We start from the raw sequence: 16,987 nt of genomic DNA, 5'->3' as shown, positions 1-16,987 counted from the left end.
CTCTCTATCTGGCGAAGGTCCTTCCCTCGAGTATTGATTCTACAATTCAGAGCAGAAAACGAGATGAAGGTCCCACAAACATGATTACACATCCAAATAACGACTAATGCTGTGATTGTCTGTTTAACCTAAGATGCAGGCAGCAGTAGGTAGTTATTATACCATTTTCCAATTTGGTGTTTGGCGTATAAAGAGAAAAGTTAGGTATAATTAAATGCTTAAATGTGGATTTATTTGCAAAACTACTCCTTGCTTGATCAAGAATTCAATTCTCAATTATACGTTTTTCTTAACTTAATTGTGTTTAATAGTCACAAGCATGCTTCGAAACATCGTATAAAACTTTTTGCTATATAAAAACGTTTCAGCACAGTGGACTCCTTAAATTTGTATACAACAGGTTCTTTTTTAAACCCTTTGCTTTTTTCTTTTTTTTTCAAGCATATGCATTGTAACGAATTTTTTCTTTAATAGTCAATTTGCCTTGGCTTAGCTGCTGTGGAGCTATGATAAGCTCGGGTTGGTCCAGCTTTCTCGAGCTATATAACTCGATCTCGACCCCAGTCCAAGCCGAGCTCGAACTGGGTTTATCAAGAGTTGAGTCGATCTCAAGCATCTCCAACATAGCTCAAACTTAGCTTGTGTCAAGTCCCATCCACGCAGACCCAAATCAAACAGAGGATTAAGTTGCAATAGTTATGTTCTTGTTTGATGTTAATATATCAGAATATTTTTCATATTTATGGTTTTTTTGGTTTAATCTTACACATCTAGCACTATTTTATTTAGGAATTCCTGCCCCCAAAAAAAAAAAAATTATCAGGCAGAGATTTTCCCACTGAATCATTATTGAAGCAACTCCATAGAGAAAATGAGGAAGAAAGAAAGGACACACAACGCCATAATTCCAGAAGCCATGAAGGACCAATCATGCAAACAATGAACTCTATTTAAATGGACCCAACAACGATACTATCCCCTTCTCCGATCGTCATCCATGTCGACATAAGTGTTACTATACGGTTTAATGCATTCCAGCTGATCAAATGATCACTGGCAATTAAGTTTAAGTTTTGTCAAAAAATTATTGGCCACCATATTTAAAGACTTCGACATCTGCAAAATAATGTTCTTTAAATATATAAATAAGGCTTTTAAGTTAAAAAAAAAAAAAAAGACATCCATTGATTTTTAATTTCTTGCAACATCTAACTGCATGCATGCAGAAACACGACTTCATTTTCTATGCCCACCCAATATTAATTAGTTTCACTACAAGTACATTCACAGTTGTGATATATAGGCTCCAAGTCAACCTGCATTCAATTCAAGGAAAGCAGCTTTTCATGTCACAAACAAGGTATGAAATAGCTAGGTAAAACATCCTAAAGCTATCTATGTAATCATATTATTCTCATTTTCATTGATAGATTTGTCCTTGCAAGATTTATTACAAGAATGGCTCAGTTGGTAGGAATCAAGCCCTGAGCTGCAATGTTTTCCAAAAGCATATTTTTCATTTTGACTACAAAAAACTTACGATTGATTCAGCGGAAATCCTCCACGTATCTGCCTGCATAGAGGATGGTGGTCATGTAAAGCACAATAATTGCTCTTGATCAACTGGATGGCGCCTCTCTCTCTCTCTCTCTCTCTCTCTCTCCCTTCTTCTCTTTCTTCTTCCGCCAGCCAACTCTCTCTCTCGCTCTCTCTCTTCTTAAATGCATAACTCTCAACCTTCCTTATTTAAACCCACCACCGTCACTGTCATGGGCTTACAACTTCGGCCCATACGGCGTGGCAAGAACCTAATTGCCGCAAGCCTTCAAACCATTGAACGGGACGCAAAAGTAATTTGAGAAAACAAGTGTATAAAGAATGCTTGGGAATAAAGAAATCTCGCAATGTATTCACTTGAAAAATTAGTACATCACAAGAAAGATAAGCAAGGAGAATGATCTCGACTTTACTTATGTAGGATGGCCAAGGCCGTTTACAGGATTCCCATGCCGACCACCCAAAACAAGAAATCTCAATACTTGACACTTAGATCGGTGGGAGGGTACTCCCTTATAATTAAACATGCATAAGCAAATGACTCAACATAAGCAAAGGAAGCACAATGCAAAACAAAGCAAAGGACTGTACAGACTCCGAGACACAAGGGAACAATCACCATCTCCACTTCATTTCTCTCTTTTTTCTGTTTTTCTGTATCTCGCTAGCTATTGCCCACGATGAAGAAGATGACATCATCAATCCTTTCGCTTTTAGTGGTTGCAGTCCATCCACCCTGGTCCTGGCCGGGGCGGACCGGGAGGAGACCGCAAACGGATTCGAGGAAGAGCTCAGGAGGGCGAACCACGGCCCCACTCCGATGGAGACCCTTACGGCGGTTTCTTCCCCAGTGGCGGTTTTCCATTCCCCGGGATGGGTGGCGGGTACGGCGCCGGGTCGGTTTTCCATTCCCCGGGATGGGTGGCGGGTACGGCGCCGGGTTCGGCGGACCTGGTGGCGGATACTCCCGCGGCAGCGTCTACCGCCCTACGGTTACCTGCAACACTCCCGGGCCGTGTTACAGGAAGAGTCTGACCTACCCAGCGAGCTGCTTTGGGTCGTTCAGCGGGTCAGGCAAGGGTTACAGCTACGGCGGCAGTGGGTGCACCATCGACTGCAGGAAGAAGTGTATTGCTTACTGTTAAGGGAGAGCCACGGTGGTGGTTTCCCGGCCGCCGGAATACCGGTTGGTAGTTTGGGGGGCGCGATTCGTCGTTAGGTGGTAATGGTACGTACTGTTGGCCTTATTTCAGTTTCTGTTTTCTTCCTTCATTTTCTCGATTGGCCGATGTGTCTGTAAATCTAAAGCTTTCGGTGTTGCTTTGACGTCTGGGTCCCGCGTTGATCCTTGCTTTGCGTACGCTGTTATGACTTATAACCAGGGACTTTGCTTTGCGTATGCTGTTATGACTTATGACCATATGATATATCTTTACATGGACACGACGCTAGGTCTTATATATGGAATAAATGGTTCATTATTATCACCTAGAGAGAGGTTAGCTTTACTTTACTTGGCATGCTTTGGAAGTGGGTTAAAATTGAATTTTTGGTGCTTTTTTTTTCCAGAAGTTTAAGATGCTTTAATTAATTTTTGTTATCTTTTTCTTCTTGGTATTTTGGTCTATTAAGCCTGCAAAATCTTAGTTTCACTTCTCCTTTGCAGAGCACAGGAAAAAGTAAACTGTTAGCAAGATTTGGAATGTCATCTTTTAGAGTCGGGTGCAAAAAACAATCGTACACTAAAGGGATACTTTTGAAACTACAAAAATTTTGTTATATTTCTTTTGTCTGTACAAAAATTTTCATTTATCTATACAAATAAGGGCTTTTTTATTATTAATCATACTGGCACATGAAATTTTTGTGCACCAATATGGTGTATATAACCATGTTTGATTCTTTTAGCGAGAGTTACCTGTAAATAAAAAAAATACAGTTATACTGAATTTTCGTGCACCACTATGGTGTAGGTTTGATTCTTTTAGCGAGAGTTGCCTGTAAATAAAAAAATACAGTTATACTATAAGGTTGAGAGCAGTACTTAGAAAGTTTAAAACTAGCTAAATACAATTGAGTGAGCCTTGTTTAATTTATTCATCTATTATTCGTTCCGTTCGCTTGTACGTTAGGGGAAGAAGAGTTGAATGAAAACTTTCGGCTTTCTTCTGGTGAGCCTCTCCCACTCATCCATTAAGCAAGAAAGTGACATACCAGCTTATCCTGTTTATCCAGATAACCTAACTTGATTTCACGTAGAAAAAAGAAAAAAGTCGTGCTAAGACAATGCTGTCAAGAAATTAAGCATCCGAACTTTTTCCATTCCAATATCGCGACTTGGGCTTCGCCAAGATTTCCATCTCTTAGAGCACGAAGCATCAAGCCAACAAAAGAAGAAAAGGGAATAGGGAAAAGTAATAATAATTAATCCACAGAAAGAACGGCTCCTGGGTGTTGCTGACCCACGTTACAGAAGACAAATGGATTCTCTTTAACAGGCCATTGATGGTGACCATGCCAATTCGGTTCGAGTCCGATAACAGAGAGTAGTAAGGAAACACCGCTACGCTCCATGATCACCCAACGCACCGCCCTTCTGAGTTGCATTGGGCTGGCTTGTGGGTTTCCGTTGATATTTTGAAAATATTGTGACACATTAAAATCTTGGTATTTCGAAACATTACGACACCATCCTTTATATTGTTATACATATGGAATCAAAATATTTGGGCTGGCCAAGGCCGAAACTGAGCAAGGTGCTCAATATGGTGGATCCTGATCTACGTACCCATTAGCCAGTGCCTGTTCCAGCCTCGAAAAAGCTGCCAGGATGCAAGCTGAACATATAAGAGGTCGTTTGGCCTACGTGTTTCATGAAATCTGTTTCAAAGATTAGTATAAGATCCTCAATATGGTGGATCATTAATTAACATTCTTCATCAACTCATTCTTAAGATCATATCAGTAAGATCAGATTGCAAGAAAAATACTTTAATTATCACGTTTAAGCCATTTGGTTTTTATCCCTGACGATTTTGAACCTACCAAGTATATATATATCATTCAACCATCTCTGGGATGTGATGAACAGAAGATAGATGGATTATTGATTAAGAAGAAGCCCATGCAAGTCGAGCCAAGCGGGTTAGTCGAAAAATTATTTTTGCAAGTTCCAACTTCTAACAATTTCACGCATGTATGCACCTAGGTATTGGAGTAAATAATCTGTTTTATATATATATATATATAACTTAGGACAGATTGCAGAGAAAATCAAGAACTTCTGGCAACCGACAATTATGTAGAAATAAATACGAGCATCGAAGTAATTGCTTAGATGTAGAAAAAGCAACGATGTCTCCAACCAATGCGTGGCCAATTGCCCAGCGGCTGACCAACTAAAATGTGCGTTGAAGGCATGGAGACACCAGTACCCATCCTCCGCAGAGGTCACACTGAATACCATTAAATAACAAAGAAAAAATTACAAAATAACGGCTTATTTTCTTGTCGAATAACACCTCACTGCTCAATTTTTGAAGTTAACAAACAGAAGCTCAATATTTATGGGAAGTTCTCAAATAAGCGCCTATAGTGACCACCGTTAATTTATCTCTTAAGTCTGCAAGAGAGGTAAGCTACACATTTGACCAATCTACACTCTTTTCAATTGGAAAAAAGGTTGTTATATAGATTATTTGAAACGGATAAGGATAATCACCAATTGGCAAGTGAAACGGATGAGGATAATCACCAATCGGTTACAACCAAGGCCAAATCAGCCAGGCCACGTATTGCATTGGATATTAATGGGATTACGTTGGATATTAATGCAAGAGATAATAAAGGCAAGATAGCTATGGATATTCATGATGATTTGGGGAAGATTCATTCAAGGAAGAGTATGTCGGTTAAGGAAGATGGCGATCCAGAGAAGCAACAGCACAACAAAGCAAGTCAATCTAAAACGGACAATCATATTAAAGATTCTTATACAGCTCATAAGAGCAATTATGATAAGGATGTAATCTCTCCTAAGATCAAGGAGAAGCCTAACGTGTAAACATTATAAATAGTGGAAAACCTCTCCACCACATAGTGTGGAAGGACCCCCTCTCGTGGACGTAGGTGAATTTACACTGAACCACGTAAAATCTTCTTCTTCCTCTTCCTTAATTCTTCTTTCTCACATGGTATCAGAGCAATAGGGTCTTGGGCCGTGAGTCTCTTCAAGTTTTTTGTATTTTCTCAATGGCTTCTCTGAGTTTATTGAAGGAGAGACGGCTGCACCTAAACCCACAATCAAGTGTACCAAGGAAGATGGTACGGTGGAGGAACGAGTGAATCCAATCTATCAAGCATGGCGAAAATCAGATCGACTATTGCGTGGATGGATCACCGGCACTCTCGCAGAAGAGGTCATGGGCACGATTATTGGCCTTCAGACGTCTAAAGAGGCATGGAATACTCTCATGACACATTTTTCTCATAAATGTCAAGAGAGGCAACACTTGCTTATGCAAAAACTTCAGACTTATAAGAAAAGAAGCTTATCTATTGCTGATTACATCTGTGGATTCAAGAAAATTTGTGACGAGCTTGCAGCCATAGGCAAGCCTATAGAAGATCATTCCAAAGTCTTTTGGCTTCTCAGTGGATTGGGACAGGAATACGAGTCCTTTACCACCACTATGATGAAACCCCCAACGCCATCTTACATGGACGTAGTAGCTTTACTTCAAAGTCATGAAACTATGCGAAGCATGTATCATGAAGAAACCAGCCAGCAGGTTGCGTTTTACAGCAAAAAGTATTCAAACTCCAAGTTTAGAACAAACAAGAATCAGTTTTTTAACTCAAAAGGGCGAGAGTTCATACAGGCAGCCCAAGGTGGAGGACAAGCAGTCCAAGGTGGTGGACGATTTCAGTCAAACCAAAACAGAAATGGAGGGCAAGGAGAGAACCAAAGTAAGGACAAAGGTGTTCGTTGTCAAATCTGCCACAAATTGAATCACAATGCTGCCAATTGCTGGCACCGATTCAATCACGCCTTTCAAGCGCAAGAAGTTCAACATGCTTTGGCAGCAATGAAGGTAGCCGACAGTCAAGATAACAAGTGGTTTCCCGATACAGGCGCATCCACACATATAACATCTGATCCAGGTAACCTTACAAACTTTACTCAGTATCATGGTAATGATCAAATTATGGTAGGAAATGGTGAAAAGTTGAATGTTACTCATATTGGAAATACTGATATTTAAAACGAGGAAAGACGTCTTGTTCTCAACAACGTGCTAGTTGTGCCTCAAATTAAGAAGAATTTAGTCTCAGTCAGCCAGTTAACATCTGAATATCCATATGTTTTTCAATTCTCTGCTGATGGGTTTTTTGTTAAGGACAAGAGGAACAACCGACTGATAGCATCGGGCAGTAGAGCTGGAGATCTTTATGCATTCCAATAGACATCCAAGGATCAACAACATGCAGTTTTCTTTTCGAGTAGATTTCAATCAGCAAATAAAGAGACATGGCATCAACGTTTGGGCCATCCTCATCGTCAGATAGTTGATTTTCTTGTTAGCAAAAATAACATTGAGGTGAGTGGACCTCAATCAAGAATGGGAATTTGTTCTGGTTGTCAAATCACCAAGATGTGTCGGTTGCCATTCCTTCCAGTAGAAGATCATTCTCAAATTTTTCTTGAACATGTTCATTGTGATTTATGGGGACTAGCCCCTATCATGTCTTCACAAAAATTTCAATTTTATGCTATATTTGTTGACGAGGCTACAAGATTTGTTTGGTTGTATCATCTCCAGCACAAATCTGAACTTTGTCAAGTATTTATGGATTTCCATAAATTAGTTGAACGAAAATTTGGGACAAAGTTAAAAACTTTTCAGACTGATGAAGGGGGTGAATTTAATAGCCGTATCTTAGCAATTTATTTGCGAAATAATGGCATTCAACATATTAAGTCATGCCCCAAAACGCCACCACAAAATGGGTTGGCTGAACGGCGTCACCGGTCCATCGTTGAATTAGGCCCCACCATGATGTTCCACTCTCACATACCCATGAAATATTGGGTCGATGCCTTCTTAACGGCTGCGTGGTTGATCAATCGGCTTCCTACTCCCACCTTGCATATGAAATCACCTTTTGAGTGTGTGTTTGGAATGAAACCAAATTATTCTTGTCTTCATATATTTGGGAGTCGTTGTTTTCCTTACTTGAGAGATTATGCCAAACATAAATTTGAGCCAAGATCATTACCATGTGCCTTTTTGGGGTATAGTTCTATTCATAAAGGCTATCGATGTTTATATCCTCCTACTGGTCGAGTATATATCTCACGACATGTAGTATTTGATGAAGCTTATTTCCCTTATCACAAGCTTGGAATATTATTCTCAAAGGTTGAACAACAGCTACATCCTGCCACCTTCAATGATTGGACAGAGCCTTCTCATGATGTTACTAACTTGCCTGGTACGCAACATGTTGACTCTTATGATACTTCTGCTTGTATGCATCATGAAGAGATTCCAACTCAAGAGGCATCAACAACTAGTTTGGCTATCTCGGACGTTCATGCATCCCCCATGCATCAACCAACTGCAGGAGAATTGATGTCTTTGTGTGATGAGCCCTTACATCAAGAAAGTCAAATTCTCACACCAGCTGAGTTATCTCCAAATGCTGATACAACAGGGGAAGCACATGACGAGTCCATTCATACTTCATCAAATTCTCATGCCATGCTTACTCGAGCAAAGGCTGGTGTTACCAAGCCCAATCCTCGATATTTTTTCACTGTGAGTATTCCACTAGAACCCAAAACGGTGAAAGATGCCTTAATGCATGATGGTTGGGTGGCAACAATGAAAGAAGAACTAAATGCCCTCCACCACTGTAAGACTTGGACTCTCGTTCCTTGGCAGCCAAACATGAATGTGGTAAGTACACGCTGGGTTTTTAAAACAAAATTGAAAAGCAATGGTACTTTGGAATGCTTGAAGGCCAGACTCGTCGCTCGCGGGTTCAATCAAATTCCCGGCATTGATTTTATGGAAACATTTTCTCCTGTTATCAAACCGGCTACGACATTAACCAACAATTGGGACATCAGGCAGCTGGACGTCAAAAATGCATTCCTCCATGGCAACTTAGATCAAACAGTTTTTATTGAATAGCCTCCAGGGTTCGTTGATACGTCCAAACCAACACATGTCTGTCGCCTTCATCGAGCACTTTATGGACTTCACCAGGCCCCTCGAGCTTGGTATGATCGCTTTGGTTCATTCTTATTGACAAAAGGGTTTTATACAAGCATCTCTGGTTCCTCTCTCTTCATCTATCGAGAAGCCCAAGGTACTATATTTCTCCTCCTCTATGTTGATGACATCATATTAACAGGGAGCAACATCCTTCTTCAACAGTTTGTCAATGAGCTTAGTACTGAATTTGCCATGAAAGATCTTGGATACCTTCATCATTTTTTGGGTATAGAAGTTGTTCAAACCCGTTCTGGACTATTCTTAAATCAAAAGCGATACGCATTTAGTCTACTCGAACGTGCAAAACTGCTCGGCTGCAAACATGTCATCACTCCTTTGATTCAACACTATCAACCTCCTAGTGATGATAAACTATTTTTGGATCCAACTTTATTTCGGAGTCTAGTTGGAGGACTACAATACTTGACGTTTACTCGACCTGACATATCGTTCAGTGTTAATTATGTCAGCCAGTATATGCAGACACCAAAGAATAGTCATTTCCAACTTGTGAAGCGTATACTTTGCTACATTCATGGCACCATTTCTGATGGCTATATTCTTTCTCCTCAGAAGGATTTTCGGCTTCATGCTTTCTTTGATTCTGACTGGGCAGGATGTCTAGACACTCGACGCTCTACTACCGGTTATTGCACTTTCATCAGAACAAATTGCATCTCTTGGACCGCTAAGAAACAGCCTATTGTTGCTCGATCGATGACTGAAGCTGAGTATCGATCTATGGCATCTGCAGCCGCTGAACTTACGTCGATATCATATATTTTGAAAGATCTTGGAATATACTTGGCCTCTGCACCTACCTTATATTGTGATAATATGTCTGCACTACAGGTTTCTATTAAGCCAGTTTTTCACTCTCGAATGAAACATGTCAAATTAGATTATCACTTCCTTCGTGAAAAGGTTGCGCTTAGATAGCTTACTACGCATTTTGTGTCTTCCTCCCAACAACTAGCTGATATATTTATCAAGGCACTGTCAAGCCATTCTTTCAATACACTTCGCGCCAAACTGGGCCTCACTAAAGCCCCACCCAGTTTGAGGGGGGATGAAATGGATAAGGATAATCACCAATTGGCAAGTGAAACGGATGAGGATAATCACCAATTGGCAAGATCGCAGATTGCGTCGGTTACAACCAAGGCCAAATCAGCCAGGCCACATATTGCATTGGATATTAATGGGATTACGTTGGATATTAATGCAAGAGATAATAAAGGCAAGATAGCTATGGATATTCATAATGATTTGGGGAAGATTCATTCAAGGAAGAGTACGTCGGTTAAGGAAGATGGCGATCCAGAGATGCAACAGCACAACAAAGCAAGTCAATCTAAAACCGACAATCATATTAAAGATTCTTGTACAGCTCATAAGAGCAATTATGATAAGGATGTAATCTCTCCTAAGATCAAGGAGAAGCCTAACGTGTAAGCATTATAAATAGTGGAAAACCTCTCCACCACATAGTGTGGAAGGACCCCCTCTCGTGGACGTAGGTGAATTTACACTGAACCACGTAAAATCTTCTTCTTCTTCTTCCTTAATTCTTCTTTCTCACATTATTAACTTCTTTAGCACCAGCCGCCAGCAGTGGTGGCAGCAGCAGCGATGAAAGAACGACGGATGGACAGCCACCTCCGGAATTGCTCTCTAATGTCGTGGCCATTTAGCTAGCCCACGAGGCTTTTGCTGCTGAAGAATCTTACTGGGTAAGCCCATGTGGCTGAAGTTGGAGTTCTTTTAAGTTTTTCTAATTTTGTCCATTCCCGTTGAGTTTGAAGTTAAGGTGATCAAGGATGTTTTGGGCATACAACAAGCTACAATGATGTATTTGGAAAACTGCAGTTCTGGGCATACCGCAAATCTTAGTGAACTCCCCTCTCATAAGAAATCTAATGCCATTTTATTCTTTAATTTAAGGTCATGTTATTCTTCTTTGACTACACATTGACATTCCATTCTCTCTTTCTCGTAAGCACAATTTGCCTAGTGAAGGAGGCACAGCGCGCACGCACCGTTGTTCGTGTATTCTCTGCAATCACATGAGGACGTGTAGCATTTCAAGCAGTTTTTTAATCTAATATTTGCAATAAACTCAACATATCTGCTGGTCGTCGAGTTGGGTAAATGAATTGCAAACGCCTAATCAGTAGTATAATGTTCATAAACCAAGATCATAAACGCCAACTTACTTACCTTATCTTTTTTGAATTAATTGAATTTTGTTAACTGCCAGGGATGTATTTCTTCCTTTTGTGGGGAGTATCAGACTTGTATTTGAATAACTCTCTGGAAATAAAAAGAATCTTTATTCCATGGAATGGACTTACACTTCACTGAACCAACGGGACATGCTGCTAGTTGGCTTACAAACATTGAAGTAATCAGGTTGATGTACTGCTAGCTTTAATACATCTTTTCTGCAAATTATGCCAATTTGAGCTTGCAAGCTTCTTTACTGCATTGCATGGCTTTGTAACTTCTATTGGCAGTTCGGATTAATACCTGGACCACCATAGAGGAAAGCACGGTTCACGTTGCCACCTTGATTGCCGAGGTCTTTCAATCATAGCACTCGGGCCGAATTACTGCAGGGATGAGACCTCTCAAATCTCTGCAATGTTGGCGGTATCAACAACTTTTATACTGTGGAAATAGCTTGTTTTTCCATGTCCTTCCTCGGAGAAATGGCCGCTTCCCATGTCCATGGCTGTACGACCACCGCCGGGGTGGCAGACTTCTCCTTCCCAAGTCATGTTTTCTCACTTTCCGATAACCTTGGAACTATCGTTCCTGGCCCGTAGCCAACTAGTTCCGTCTGAAACAGGAAACACCAGTTTCCTGTCTTTTGATCTTGTTCATAACTCTTTAGTTCTATCATTGAACTAACAAAACGATCGCTCTTCTCTCTCTCTCCCTATATATATATATATATATGCGTGTGTGCGTGTGCTAAATTTCATGGCAGATTTTGAAAACATACATTATTTCATATTTTTGGAGAAAATGAGAAAAACAGATAACCATTTGTTATATTAACATCCAACTCTTCATACAAAGAGATCTATTAGCTAAGTTTCAAGGTATTAAGTTGCTCAGAGACTGAAGCACATATCGGTAGGTATCTTTTTACCAAAAAATCTTAGACAGGAGACACTTGATAAGCTATTCTAGAACTTTATTGTTACACTTTCACTTTTAGAAATTTCATTATCTAAACAGCATTTGAAATAGGAGCCATTTTTAAGTCAAATGCCTTAAAAGTGTACTTGCAGCCTTGGACATATAACAATGTGTTTTAAAGTATTCGAAGAAAACTGGGTATATATATACTAATGCATATTTAAATTTTCAGACCTATACAGTTGATTGCCAATGGAAACCATAACAAATTGCTCCATGAATTTACTCCAAAAGTTAGAGGCAAATTCATGAAACACTATGTTACAGCGTTTTATAAATCTAAATCAATCTTGCCAATGAAATTGTTTGTTACTGGTTTTATTGCCAAATGCCCCCTAAAGAAATTATACATTTATTGTTTCCTGCTAAGGCTAATGTGCTGATGAGAGAACCTGCAAAACCATATGAGAAATCTGCATAGCTTAAATATCTCAAAGATTGCTTCATATTGGGTGCCACCATATGTAGGAACAGGATGGATGGCAGCACCAAGACCCACAGTTTTGCTCACTTGTACAGAACCAGGGCGAAGGTCATAGCAGCCCACTGAACGATAGCCATCCGTCTGTAGGAACAAGTGCAAGTCAAAATTAGCTCTCTGCAGGACTTTTCTGTTTTTTCTTCTGTTTTTCTGTGGTTAAGATATCCTTTCCTATTCTAATGGCGATGTTTTCTTCATCTAAATTCCAACATCAAGACTCCGCTGAAGACGAGAGAGCCAGCTTAGCGTCCAATAGCTGAATAGGCGTGTCTCTGTGTCGCCAATAAGTTGTGGCCATACGGCCATACCATTAAAATTCAATAACTGGCAAAGCAAGGAGTAAACTGAATTCAACTACTACTAAGGGAAAATCTTTAGGTCCAAGTGCAACTTCCAAGACCTTGGATCAAAGTAACTCTTACCATTCCTCACTTGGATGAAAAAAGTTCTCTGATCTAACTGTGTATAAGGAAGCAAGTAATTATGTTTGCGTTCCCCAACAAGTGGATTCACCGATGCAACATCTGTTTGCTTAGGTGCTCTCTCTCTCTCTCTCTGTGCAACATACCCATTTTCTTTGTGACAAAATCCCAACAATAAATTTTGCACCCAATGCAGGATAAGGGCATAGTTTAATTGCAGAATTAGCGCTGTCGATTGAAAGAGCTTTTCAGTTGACGATTCTCAACATTGGCTACGGAAATAAATACGGAGTCATCCATTTTAACAAGTATGTTGGCCTTGGTAACCTGCGCTTTCTTATTCCAGCTGAAGAGGTGAATACATTGGAGAACATACTATCCATCCTGCTTCAAGGCTGGTAGCCAGAAGGTACTCTGAATTCTTGATAACCACAAGTTTCGATGCGCTCGAATCATCGCGTGTTCCGACCTGTGGTCTTCAGACGTTGAAAGTTGCCCAAATACGGGCCGCCATCGACGTGAACAGGAGCATGCTGGTCGATCAACGCAGATGGTTCATCAATATTGAACAATTTTCATATGCAGGAGAGCAAGTAAGCCCTTAAGCATGCATTTCAAGAAGCATGTTTTACCTTGTGGCTTGCATTAAGAAGAGGCAGTGACCTTGTAGAGTTAGGATTGAAAATGGTGCTGGAGTGCTTTCCGATGAAACTTTTGCTGGCATAGGTGTAAAAGTTCTGGTGCTCTTCAGATAGGAGCATGGTGCGCCTCAGGATAGGAACTGTGCCATCGGGGCAGCTTCCACTCATTTGTCGGACTTGACAGTGTTTGCCACTTGAATCATGGCTCTCTCGAACGGCCATACCTTCTGGGTAGAGGCTAGGCCTCATCTGCAACAAGTTGCCATGAAAATAAAGCTTCTGCTGCTAGTACTTTGACAGAAATAGGATCAACGAGAAAGAGAGAGAGAGAGAGAGATGCAGGGCTATCATAATTAAGGGGCAGACACTTTCGATTGTTTACAAGTCCAGCATGGACACGATTGATGCCATACTTGTTTGTGAACAATCTGCAGAATCAACACAACCAAACTGACCTTGGTTCTTGATAGACGCATTCGTGCCAAGATCTCTGAAAAGCACTAGATTTAACAGATGGGGTGGGCATAGAGTAACACGACGTCACCCTCTATGACAATACGAGAGCTGACAATCATGAAGGAAGAAAGATTGAGGTGTGGACCTGGATAGTGCGATTTCTCAAGGATGGACGATCAAGGGCAGGTTGGCTGCAGCTATCCACGCAGTCGATTGTATCACCGTCTTCACTCTGGGCCACGCAACAAAAGATCAGAAATGCAAAAGAACATTATCTAGAAATTGAGATGCAAAGAATCGCAAAATGACCAAAAATAAAAAAATATCAAATGTTAAGGCAACTGAATGTTAACTGGAGGTACTCTTGGATAAGTTCTGCAAAAACCATGCTTCTCATTAACTATACTGCTTCCAGAATTCACTGCATTCAGAATTCACTGCATGAATCAGGATCAAAATAGCTAGCAAAAGAGACGTCATACTTGTTTGTGAACAACAATCTTTAGGATGGAAAATCCAATCCAGAATGGAGGGACATATAATGCTGGATAGTATTCCATAAGCTGACGCTTGTATATTTCCATAGTAATCATTGCCTCACATTTCTAGAGTTGTCGTCTTCTGAATATATCTCTGTGGTTCACTGTCCGTTTACTTGAAAAGACAGTCCGGCGCATTTTAATAGAAATTTTTCAATTTTATTACTAAATTTGAGATTATCAAGGCACTAGAAGTCCATTGTTGCGAACAAAAGGATTTGTAGGCAGAAAAAGAAAGAAAAAAACCATGAGGGCAGATAAATTTAGCAAACATATGAGAAGAAAGAAAAAGAAAAAGAAAAAAACAATGAGGGCAGATAAATTTAGCAAACATATGAGAAGAAAGAAAAAGAAAAAGAAAAAAACCATGAGGGCAGATAAATTTAGCAAACATATGAGAAGAAAGAAAAAGAAAAAAAAAACCATGTGGGCAGATAAATTTAGCAAACTGGTGAAGAACGAGTCAGCAATGCACCGTATGAACGTCGACAACATCCGGACATTTCTTCAATTATTTCCAATTCGATTGGTTACAATTAACTTTTTTCTTTTTGGCAAAAGGATTTCGTAATTAGTTGAATTTTGATTCGACATATAGTTTTGCATTACCATTGAATCCACAGTATACAAATGTCAAATTTGCTTGTTATAAAAAGCTTTCATCTAATTGTCTTCATATTCTCTTCAATAAACGACCAACTTCACTAAGTTACTCAAATAAAAAGCGGGCTAATCTCAATTGTAAAAGTTTTGGTCGCACCCAAGATTGAAGATATTCATAATCTTGGTTTGCCTTGAAATTGAGTGCAACTAATGTCCATTAGTTATGATTCACTCACATCTTATCTGCTTATTGTCTTCAACAATGTAAATGAAGCATTTTGCTTTAGTTTGATGACACCATGTAATTGTTTTCAGCGCATAGCACCTTATGTGGTTGCTGGGGTTTCTAAAAATGGTCATGCAGAACCCAAACCTAATTCAAGGGAAAACCAACCTGTACAGCGGTTAGACTCTAGCATGAAGACCAAGTCATCTTCTCCACCATCAAATCCAGATGCAAAGGAGATTAAATCTAGTCAGTCAGCAAATTGTAAGTGATATCCTCTTACCTTTTGGCCACTTGTTACTTTTTCTCCACACCTCCATTGGTCAAAATGGCTTATTGTTATGTGTTTGCCTTGTTTCTGTGCTTTATGTCTTTGCCAGTCATTAGATAACAATTTTTGAATCTTATTTGTATTTGCAGCTGCTGAAACACTACCACGTACCCCACAGAGTGTAGGTCTAGCTAATGTGCCAAAGGTTTCTTCTTCTAATTCAACAGCAGCATGCAATTCGTCTACCTTGAAGAGAAATGTCATGCCAAAGATTCAGTCTTTAGCCAGCAACCAAGTCGTTGTACTTGTCATCATCCCTAGAAACCACCAAAAACCTGACCAACCAGTTGACTCTAAAACTGAAAGCACACTTGTTGAAAGAAGAGTCCTGGTGTCAAAGTCTCATGTGCGAAAACCATCATATGGCAGAGGAAATGTAGATGGTGAATCTGTGTCAGTTGTTCTGGATCATCTATATCCAAGGGTAGTGATCTGAATCAAGAACCAGTTTAGAATTTCTTTCCTGGAGTTGACACAAAAGATGATGGTGGGCATAGTAAGGAAATACAACAAGTATCAAGAATGTTGACATACAGCAAAAGGTGCCAAAGATACAGCCTACAACTGGCAGCCAAGTGTTCTCTAGACCTGATGTTCCACCTGTTGTTGCCACTAGAAACAGCCAAAAACTTGAACAACCACCTGATTCCAAGAGTGAAAGCACCCCTGCTGAAAGATCAGTTTCAGCATCAAGATCGTCTCATGTTCGCAGACCATCCTTTGCTAGAGGAAATGTAGATGGCGAATCTGTTTCAGTTGTTTTGGGGTCATCTATTTCCAAAGGCAATACCGTGAATCGTGAACCAGAGAAGAATTTTTTCCCTGGTCTTGATACAAAAGATGATGCTGCATATGCTGGAGGAAATGTAACGAATATCAAGAATGTTTCTGAAACGTTTGAAAGAAGCATGTCCATTGGACATACACTGAGCAGTCAGTCAGCCTGATAACTGCAAATTCCTGCATACTCTTCATTTGGCTTCTACGTTACATGATAGCTTTTGGGGCATCTACGAACTTTTTGTTATATTTGTTCATTTTCTGTCTTCCCTGGGTGCCATTCATATTCAAGTGCAATTTCGGATCTAAATATGAACATTCAATAAATCAGACATTTGAATTCGACCCAATGAAATCCTTACTTTTTGAATGTTGAAAATTTTCAGATTTCAAAATTTCTAAAATGTTTAATACTTGGATGTAACTAGAATCTAGCCCCTGAAACATCAAACCGAGAAAAT

The 16,987-nt window shown here is 39.9% G+C and overlaps 1 protein-coding gene across 1 annotated transcript; it reads left to right on the top strand.

Annotated features, from left to right (window-relative positions):
* The first annotated feature begins 2,137 nt into the window (after window positions 1-2,137).
* LOC116267175 (uncharacterized) lies at window positions 2,138-16,876 on the top strand. Its single transcript, XM_031648778.2, has 3 exons — window positions 2,138-2,785; window positions 15,505-15,679; window positions 15,836-16,876. The coding sequence occupies exons 1-3, from the start codon at window positions 2,783-2,785 to the stop codon at window positions 16,180-16,182; spliced, it is 525 nt and encodes a 174-aa protein (XP_031504638.1). The 5' UTR covers window positions 2,138-2,782; the 3' UTR covers window positions 16,183-16,876.
* The last annotated feature ends 111 nt before the right edge of the window (window positions 16,877-16,987 follow it).

This window comes from Nymphaea colorata, chromosome 13 (genome assembly GCF_008831285.2).
Source record: "Nymphaea colorata isolate Beijing-Zhang1983 chromosome 13, ASM883128v2, whole genome shotgun sequence".
Taxonomy (NCBI): Eukaryota; Viridiplantae; Streptophyta; class Magnoliopsida; order Nymphaeales; family Nymphaeaceae; genus Nymphaea; species Nymphaea colorata.
The sequence above is the reverse complement of the archived record's forward strand: the minus strand, read 5'-3'. Positions and strand labels throughout refer to the sequence as shown.

Bases quoted from the DNA above. Each gene is read 5' to 3' on its own strand.
- LOC116267175 (XM_031648778.2), top strand. The intron at 15,680-15,835 runs GTAAGTGATATC...TTGTATTTGCAG, and splicing joins ATCTAGTCAGTCAGCAAATT to CTGCTGAAACACTACCACGT.